This window comes from Tupaia chinensis, unplaced genomic scaffold, assembly GCF_000334495.1.
Source record: "Tupaia chinensis unplaced genomic scaffold, TupChi_1.0 Scaffold147500_1, whole genome shotgun sequence".
Classification (NCBI taxonomy): domain Eukaryota; kingdom Metazoa; phylum Chordata; class Mammalia; order Scandentia; family Tupaiidae; genus Tupaia; species Tupaia belangeri.
In genome coordinates, this window is record NW_006207351.1 from 1,100,073 (window position 1) to 1,109,804 (window position 9,732).

Consider the following 9,732-nt stretch of genomic DNA (forward strand, 5'->3'; position numbering starts at 1 on the left):
TTGTCCGGCCCGCGGTGCGCCCGGGCGGCCTGCCGCAGGGTACAGTGTGCTCTGGTGCCGAGGTCGAGGCCGGGCGTGTAACACGGCAGCGTGTGTGCACATTTGTTGTTCACGGACGGGACACAGGTGCTTCGTTTCACCCCATGCCTGTCAAGTATGTTGATTCCGTCCGATGCTGTCGGGCTCTCTGCTTGGAACCCTCCAGACCCTGCACTTTCTGGGTTTCTTGGTATCTTGGATTTGGGGACTCGCTTTTGGGAGTGACACCGAGTTGGGGTGTGAGCTCTGTCTCTCCCTGGGACGTTGTCTGTGCTGTCACTGACCAAAGCGTGGGGCTGGAGCTGCCTGCCGGGCAGGCCCCTCAGCCCTCTGGCCACCCAGCGAGCCAAGCCGTCCACAGTGGCCGGCAGAGGAGGGCTGCCCAGGAGCGGCCCCCTGGAGTGATTGGGGCTGTCTGCCAGTTTGCCGAGGGCCCCTGCTGGTGACGGCCCTGCTCCTCGTAAAACAAATAAGCTTCTGTGTGATCACGCCCAAGATGTCACCTGGCCTAACTTGGGGAGCCGAGTTGGTGTGGCAGTCACCCCAGCCGGAGCCAGCCCTCTCGCGGCCCAGCCTGCGGTGCCTGTCCCCTCTGCAGGGCTGGTTCCCGCACGTGCCGGTGTGGCCTCGGCGCGCTCTCTGAGCTCTGTATTAGGGCCAAGGCGGCTCCACCCCAGCACTGCTCTAGGTGGGATTGGCGAGAGGGAGGCTGAGGTCTGGGGACAGCGGCCACCTGCCAGCTCCCTCCAACAGGACTTCAAGACAGCAATACGATTTATTCTATCCGAGTGAGGACACGAGGGCCAGCGATGGCCAGCCGCCCGCCCGCCCCGCCCCTGCTGCCGGCCGGCCTGGGCACTGCCGAGGTTACGTGAAGAAGAACAGCTGCTGCTCCTTGTCCTTGTCCAGCGTCCTGTACTCAGATGTCTCCTTGAACTTGAGAGCGGGAGGCCGAGAGCGGCAAAGCAGCCTTCTCCCTCTCTGCAGAGATGGGCCCGGTTAGTGGGTGCTTTGCGTCCTCGCTGGCCCAGGGCACCACGTTGCCCAGGCAGGGGAGAGGCCCGGTGAGCATGGGCAGTGCCTGGTCACTGTGGGCCAGCCCAGCAGCCAAGGACGGGCTCCTCTGCAGCCCTGCACACCCCGGGAGCAGTGCACCTGGCACCAGCCAAGCCCAGAGCGGAGCACCGCTCACTGCCGCGGGGCTGGAGGTGGGCTGGGAGACCAGGCTGTGCTGCGGCCACGTCCTCAGTTATGGGGTCACGGAGAGGGCTCAGCCCCTGGGAAGCAGGCCAGGGTGCTTAGCTCTGGTCTGGCTTTAGGGGTCACACCTGCTGAGCCAGCACATTCACCCCCAGACACAACAGAGGGGGACCAGGGCCAGGTGGTGAGCTCAGCCTGGGCCTGGGACATGCAGGTGGGCAGCGGAATGGCACCAGTCTGCCCCAGCCTCCAGCGGGGAGTGTGCCAGACATCGGTGGGAGAGGGCAGCCCGGGCCAACGGTAGGGGGCGTGGTGCCCTGCTCTCCTGGCTTTGCTCTGAAGGAGATGCCGCTTGCAAAGGGCTGGGGCAGGGTTGACTGCAAAACCGCCCTGCCCAGTCTGGGCACCCTCCTGTCCACCCGCACGGCAGCCCCACCCACCCTCTTCTTGATCTCGGCCTGGGCCCGAGCCCGGGCCCGCTGCATGCGCTCCTCCTGCAGCTGTTTCTGCAGCTGGACCTTCTCTTCCCGAAGCCTGTGCGGGAGGGCTGTGTGAGGCCTGCAGCTCCCTCCCAGCTCCTTCCCACCCAGTGCTGTCAGGCCAGGCTTCCTCTGTGAGAACTGCTGACGGCTCCGCCCTTCCCTGCCAGGTCAGGCCCTGCCATCTGCCCACAGCGGGAGTGCAGTCTGGCTGAGGCGGCCTGGGCCCAGCTCCTGCCTCCCGCGGGGCAACCTGAGGTCTGTCCAAGGAGAGCCCACAGGGGCATGTCTCCCCAGGTCCTGTCCGTGACTGACCCACGTGCCCGGCCCCTGGCGAGGGCAGTGTTCTGCCTCCTGTGTGTACCAGGTCCCTGAGCCGCCAGTGCCTGTTCTGAGCAGGTCCTGGGGACCCAGGGGAGCAACCCCATGCATATGGGACAGACAGGTGGACGTCTGAGGTGCCAACCTTGGGGTGCTGCAGGGGGCGAGGACCAGCAGCCCACAGTCCCGAAGCTACGGCCCCCACCTCGCCGTGGTCCCTCTGCCCAGGTTGAGCCCCAGGGACTCCTCAGCCTCTCTGGTCCGTGTTGGGACAGGCCGGCGCCTGCTGTCAGCTTGCCCTGGAGCTCCTGGAGGCTCCCTGGGCCCTCCTAGCCCGCTGCGAGCACCCCCACCCCGGCAGCCGTGGCAGCCGCGCCCGCCCGGCAGCCGTGGCAGCCGCGCCCTCGGCCTCGGCACGACCCCTCCACCCAGCCTGGCCCTGTTAGGTCCCCTCCCCGTTGACACCTTCCCTTGGTGTCTCCGGGACCCAGGCCGTGCTGGCCACGCCTTCACTTAGCTCCTGGCCTCCTACACCCTCTCTGAGCCTCAGGATTCCACACTGCCAGTCACCACAGCTTCCTCCAGGAAGCCTTCCCTGACCACTCGGCAGCTGAGTTTGAAACCCCTTCTGGGTCCCCTGGCTCCTCCCCCAGCTGGGAGCTGGCTGGTGTGGTGGGCAGGGTGGACTGGCAGCATTCACCTCGTGCGCCGCTCCTTCTCCTTGGCCTTCTCGGCCTGCTCGATCTTGGCCTGGGGCACGCGCTCCAGGTTCTCGAGCAGCTCGTCCAGCTGGTGCTCGATGACGGTCAGCATCTGCACGGTGCCCAGGCTGCCCTCCTGTGGGGCGCCCACGCAGTGCCGGTACACGTCCAGCACCTTGTGGTTCAGGCTCTCCAGCAGCTTGTCCTGTGCGGGAGAGAGGCCTGTGCCGGAGCGGCCTGTGCCGGGGCGGCCCTCGCTCCATGGCTTGCCCACGTCGTGCCTGGGGCCCGCGTCGTGCGGGGGGGGGGGACCAGCCAGTGCACGCCCAGACCTGCCCAGCATGTGGGGGGTGCTCAGGATGCGTGGGACAAAACAGAACTTGAGATGGACTGTCTTTGGCCAGAGCATCCGAGCCTCACCCCTGTAGGCGGCCAGGTCCTGGGTTCTGACCTTCTGAGGGTCATGCCCAATCTCGGCCTCTCACCGGATGCCACCTCCAAGGAGCCCTGCTCCCTAAAGCATGGCGACTTGCAGGGCCAGCCAGGGCATCCCCCACGTTCTGACATAGAGACAGCCCTGCTGTCATGGGTGTGTGAGGAGGGGGAGAGGTGTGGCCACAGGGCTGAGCCCTACTGAGCCTGGTGCACACCCTGGCTGGCTCTGAGGCGTGCTGCCTGCTCCCTGTCCACTGCCTGGCATGTAGTGGGCATGGCAGTGCTGCAGTACCACAGTACCCAGCAGCCTCCAACCCTGACGCTATGAGGAAGGCCAGCCAGGCAGGGAATGCGCTGTGCCGGTGGTCGACCGGTTCCCTCTGGATGCACTCACCCTCCCAGCCGGGCCTCTCTCAGGGTGCCCTTGCTGGGCAGTGTTTACAGAACAGAGAAATGTGTGGAATGAGGAAGTGAAGGAGTAGATGATGTTAGGGAAGCTGAGCTGGTGTGGGTGGAAACTGAGGCTTCCCTGAGCCCGTGGCACCCAGTCAGCGTGCAGCTGGCAGCCTCCAGCCCCCAGCACTGGCCATGTGCCTTGACCTCCATTTCCCAGGGCTGTTGGCTCCTCCAGCAGGTGCCTCAGGGGCCCTTACCCTCCCTGGCCCACATGCCACATGGCTTGTGGCCACCCCCGTCCTGGCCTACCTGCTGAGCACCCTTGTACTCTCCGAAGTGGAAGACTCGGGACTTAAGCTCTAGCTCGGCGGCTGTCTCCTCCTCCTTCATGATGGATGTCATCATTGTGGCGATCCACTGCTTTAGCTGGTTGACCTCCCGGTCCCTGCATGGGGCAGCAGGGCACTGCTCACTCTGGGACCCTAGGCACCTCGCCCCTCTGAGCCAACCAGCCTTTGTACAGAATTGACCCCACCAGCTGTCCTGGCTGCCATGTATCTGCATGTCAGAGGATGCCAGTGGAGTGCAGGGGTGAAGTGCAAAATCTTTACCACTGGGGCACTGAATTTGCACATGGTTGACTGTGGTTCAAGTCCCAGACCTGGCAGCTTAAAAATCATGCCAGGTGTCTGTGTGTGCGTGCCCAAAATACCGAGAGGAGACTACAGGAGAAGGGATTACAGCATGGCCATCCCCCTTGGAGAGTGATTTCTCATTCTCCCTCTCTCTCTTTCTGGTGAGCACATGCTGCCTATGGCAAAAACCTAAACAAATAAATCTGCAAACTGACAAAGAATTAAAAATATCTGTCTTATCAAAGCTTAGTGGATTGCAAGAGAACACAGGTAGACAACTAAATGAAATCAGGGAATTAATACCAGAACAAAATGAAAAATTCAATAGAGAAGTAGAAAATAGGTCCAGCAGGTGTCATGGTGGTTAAGGTACTGGACTCCCACATGGCCGACCATGGTTTGAGTCCTAGACCTGGTGGCTTGTTTTCTCACTTTCACTTTCTCTGTCTCTCTCTGTTGAGTGCCTGACCCTGTAGCAAATTAAATAATAAGTAATAAAAAAAGAAATATAAAATATTTTTAAAATTCACAGCTGAAGAATGCAATGAACTGAAAAAAATCAATAGAGAAGTTTAATATACATCAAGTGGAAGAATCAGTGAATTCAAATATAGGTCATATGAACTTCTGTTAGAGGAGCAAAAGAAGAAAAGTGAAAAAATAAAAGGACTTGTGAGTCACTATCAAGCAAAACATAATGTATACATGATGGGAGCTCAAGGAAAAGAAGGGCAGAAAGCTTATGTAAAGACTCAGTGGCTGAAAGCTGCCCAAGTGTGTGGAGAGAAGTATCTCATCCAGATACCTTAAGTCTGAATGTCCCCAGATAGGTGGAATCTAGAGATAGCTGCATTAAGACACATTATATCCACATTGTCAAAAGGCAGAGAATTCTGAAAGCAGTAAGAGAAAGGCAACACATCATATACAGGGGAAACTCCATGAAAACAACCAGTGGACTCCCACATGGCCGACCATGGTTTGAGTCCTAGACCTGGTGGCTTGTTTTCTCACTTTCACTTTCTCTGTCTCTCTCTGTTGAGTGCCTGACCCTGTAGCAAATTAAATAATAAGTAATAAAAAAAGAAATATAAAATATTTTTAAAATTCACAGCTGAAGAATGCAATGAACTGAAAAAAATCAATAGAGAAGTTTAATATACATCAAGTGGAAGAATCAGTGAATTCAAATATAGGTCATATGAACTTCTGTTAGAGGAGCAAAAGAAGAAAAGTGAAAAAATAAAAGGACTTGTGAGTCACTATCAAGCAAAACATAATGTATACATGATGGGAGCTCAAGGAAAAGAAGGGCAGAAAGCTTATGTAAAGACTCAGTGGCTGAAAGCTGCCCAAGTGTGTGGAGAGAAGTATCTCATCCAGATACCTTAAGTCTGAATGTCCCCAGATAGGTGGAATCTAGAGATAGCTGCATTAAGACACATTATATCCACATTGTCAAAAGGCAGAGAATTCTGAAAGCAGTAAGAGAAAGGCAACACATCATATACAGGGGAAACTCCATGAAAACAACCAGAAAATTTTTCAGCAGCAATCTTGCAGACCAGGACAAAGTGGGATGATATATTCAGAGTAGTGGGAGAGGGGGACAACAACAACAACAAAGGAAGGCAGTTACAATATTCCTGCAGAAACGTTAGCAGCTACAAGAACAGAAATGAAGATTCCACTCCCAGCAAACTCGAGAGCACTGCTCAGACACCTACGTTTCGGACTGAGGACATGGGGGTGAGGCATGCAATGTTCCTGGCATCTCTGTGGGGTCCTGAATTTTCTTTTCCTCTTCGGTTGTGGACTTTTCGTCTTTGGGAATGTGTCTCAGGGTGAGCCCATCCCCTGCACCTTGGGCTATTTTCATTTCTGTTCAGAGGGGTTTGCTTTTCCCGGTTTGTTCTGTCTCAGTCTCCTGAAATTCCACACATCATCTGCTCATGTCCTACCTGGGAGCTGGGACTTCATCCCTTTGTCTCCTTAGCTTTTTCCTCTGAGTCATGAGAGCCGTACCCAGCTTATTGTTGCCACCCTTCTCACGTTTCCAGGAGCGTTCTGTTTGCTTGTCTGTGGAGCTGGAAGTCCGTAAGTCCCACGGCGGGGACTCGGGATGTGCATTGTGCTGTTTTGATGGCATCTGGTCTGAGCGTGATGGGTACCCTTACTGTCCCCAGAGCCACAGTCTCATATCTCCATCTGAGTGGCAGTCATTGGCTGCAGATGGCTGAACCTGCTATGTGGTGAGGAACCTCATGAGGACGGCTTCCAGAGACACCAAATCCTACCAACAACCAGTAAGCTCAGAAAGGAGGCCTTCTGATGCCTGCAGCTCAGCCACCACTGAGGGGCACTCTATGAAAATCCCCACAGCAGAAGACAAAGCCATGCCTGATTCCCAATCCACAGAAACCGGGAGGTGAACGTGTGTTTTGGGTAGTGTGTTACGCAGCACTGGATAACCAATACAGCTGTTTCTAGAACTTCACGTTGGTAATACAGTGGAGATCCTTTTGTGCCTGGCTTTCCTCTCAGCACCAGCGTGCTCCATCTGTGCTGTGGCGTGTATTAGTAGAGCTTTCCATTTAATTGCCGAGTAATGCTCCACGGTGTGTGGCACCCTCCCCAATGTCCATGTCCCAGGTCCCAGAACCTGTGAATGTGTCACTTGACAAGAGGATTTAAAGTTGCGGATGGAATTATGGTTGCTTATCAGCTGGCCTTAAAATGGAACTGTCCTGGCTTATCAGGTGGGCCCCTGTAATTATTAGGGTCCAGGCAAATGAGAGCGAGAGGCAGGAAAGCATCCCCGTGACTCACGAGAGACATCCAGTGGCCTTGCTGGTGTGAAGATGGGTGAGCCGAGAAGTTGCGTATCAGCCCCAGAACGCTTTGGTTGACTTGTGAATTTTCTCATGAAGTCATGCCTTCCGCAAACAGTCCGTTTTCTGCCTCCCTTCCCAATCTACGTATGCGCGTCTTGTCTTACTGTTCGCGCAGTGTTGGGTATGAGGGGAGATGGGATGCTTTATCCAGAGCGCAGTGGGAAAGCGTCCAGGTTTTCACCACTAACTGATGGCAGCTGTCGAGTTTTGTGGGTGTGCTCTAGGAAACGGCCTTCTATTCTGAGTGTCTAGGAGTTTTATCATGAATGGGTGTTGGATTTTTTCGAAGTGTATTTATTTTTCCCATGAATGAGAAAGATGAGGCCTCTCTGTCTCCAATGGGGACTTCAGGCCCTGATCCACCCCCAGCTTTGGCCCCTCTGGGTCATGGGCACACACATGCCCAGCATGGTTAGGAAGGTCTCCAGACATGAACCGGGAACCGTCCCGTGGAGGTCAGTCCTGCGGGCTGCATTGTCCCTGTCCATGGTCAGTGGCACCTGCCCATCCTTCCACCCTACGTTGATTAGAATCAAGGGGGAGGAACGGGCTGAGCCGTCCGCAGCCGCGACTGCCACCTGCTGACACACTCACCGGCTTTTCTCCTTAGCCTGCTGGTGTGGCACGCTCTTATACATCAATTGTTTTAACGTTGGCTCAGCCTTGCACCCCTGGGGTGAGTATAGCCGTCCTAGGACGTTGCCGTGCCGTTTGGCAGTGTTCCGTGGAGGGCCTGTGCCTCTGGCGCGAGGTGTCGGTGCACATGCTTCCTCCCTCGCACCATGCGGTTTGGGCGTGGGCTACCAAGCACTCCCTCTGCGCCCCGCTTCCGGAGATCGCAGAGAAGCGGTGGGATTTCCTCCTCGCGTGCTCTGTAGACTTCCCAGAGAGCCCATGTGGCCCAGGGCTTTCTGCTCTGGAAGGTTCCTAATTACTGACGCACTCTCTGTAACGGATGTAGACCTGTTCAGTGTCCGTCTTCTGTTTCTCACACATCGTGCTCCGACTTTTGCTGGGAGAGGGCCGAGCTTGTGGAAGGTGAATGCATGTGGGCAAAGGGCTGGTGCTCAGGGAGCGGCTCTGTGAGGGGGCGGCTTCCTGGCCAGAGTCAGCTGCTGGGCGTCACCCAGCACTCTGCCGTGAGCCGTGTGTGCTACAGGGGGCCTGGTCCTTGCCAGCTCTCTGGAAAGCTGGGGCTGCCTGCCTCTCCCCGGCTCGTTGCTGTCTGACCCTGCTGCCCCCCTTTCCAGGGAGCGTAGTGTTGCCTGAGGGCTGGTGGTATAGGATTCTGGAGGCCCCCGCCATGGGCTGTGTGCTGGGAGCACTTGCCATGGGCCCCGGGCCTCCTGGCCTCCCTTCCTCCTGAGCTCCTTGTGCTGCCTCCTTCCCTACGGGAAGCTCCTGCTGCGAGCCAAGGTGACACTCTCTCCTGGACCTGCCTGCCCACCCCACGTGCCCTCACCCTGGGCTCGACCTCCATGTCCAGTCTGGGCCTGCTTTGTGCCTGCCACCCTCGAAGGTTGGCTCCAGGAGGGCCGGGCCTTGCCTCACCTTGCAGGGCTTAGATCAGGCCTGCCCCCTGAGCAGGGAGTGATGGGTGGGTCCTGCTGTGGACAGGCCTGTCCTAGTGCCCATGCCCTACCCTGCCCAGCTGTCCTGGACCCCAGCGGTGGCTCCCTGGGGAGGGTCCCAGGGAGGCCTGTGGATCCCCAACAGGAGGGACCCCGAGAGCCTCAGGTAGGCTCAGGTGAGGATGGGACAGTGGTCTGCTGGACCTTTGGTCAGATCCGTGGGCATCTCCCAGGGCCCTGGCCGCCTTGCTGCACTGGACAAGTGGGGACACCTTTCTCCTCCAGGAAGTCCTCTGTGGCTCCTGCTGCAGTACTCCAGGCCCCCTACCCTCCCAGCCTGTCCTGCTCAGGACAGGCCTCTTCTCACCTGTGTCCTGGCTGTCAGGGTAGAAGATGCACTCATGGCAGCCTGGAAGCACAGGGCTCAGGGCCTGTGCCTACCCCGCCTCTGCAGTCTGGGATGTGGGAGACAGGCAGCTCCAGGCCCTCCCCACAAAACAGGTGCTCTGAGCACATTCTGGGCGAAGCACATGGAGCTGCCAGGAAGCCTGGGATCAGGGTCCTGAGGAATGCCCGGCAGAGGTCCTGCTCCAGGGAGTGGTGGGGTGTCCTGTAAGCTCCCCTTGCCAACCCTGCCCCCAGGCCTGCTGGGCTCTGTCCCACCCATAGCTCAGCTGTGGCCAGACGAGGCTTCTCCAGGGCCAGGCCCGCAAACAAGCTCAAAGGGAAGTTTCCAGAAAAGCAAGGCCAAGGTGGGCGGGGGCACGCACAGCCCAGCTCCCTGCACCCTGGCGGTCTCAGTCGACAGCTGGTGGGGCATCCGCCCGCAGTGTAGACCCACATGCGGATCTGGGTGTTCTTCAGGGTGAGGTTGAGCTCCTCCAGGGTCTCCTCCATCTCCTGTGTGTTCTGGATCAGCGACAGGTTCTGCTCCTCCAGCTTTGTGAAGACGTCCAGGAGCTGCTGGGGCTCTGTGAAATATAGCTGCAGCTCCTGGATGGGAGAGAGGGCAGAGGGGAGGGGCAGGGCAGCTCCTGCAGCTCCTGGATGGGAGAGAGGGC

General features: G+C 57.8%; 1 protein-coding gene across 1 annotated transcript in view; it reads right to left on the minus strand.

Moving 5' to 3' along the window:
* Positions 1-756: 756 nt before the first annotated feature.
* CFAP100 (cilia and flagella associated protein 100) overlaps positions 757-9,732 on the minus strand; it is a 23,160-nt gene continuing 14,184 nt past the window's right edge. Inside the window, exons 14-18 of the mRNA XM_014584681.2 lie at positions 9,513-9,664; positions 3,881-4,016; positions 2,740-2,945; positions 1,680-1,773; positions 757-1,020 (exon numbers count right to left, since the gene is read on the minus strand). Of these exons, the coding sequence (XP_014440167.1) occupies positions 907-1,020; positions 1,680-1,773; positions 2,740-2,945; positions 3,881-4,016; positions 9,513-9,664 (702 nt within the window). The 3' untranslated portion in view covers positions 757-906. The remainder of the gene's footprint in view (positions 1,021-1,679; positions 1,774-2,739; positions 2,946-3,880; positions 4,017-9,512; positions 9,665-9,732) is intronic.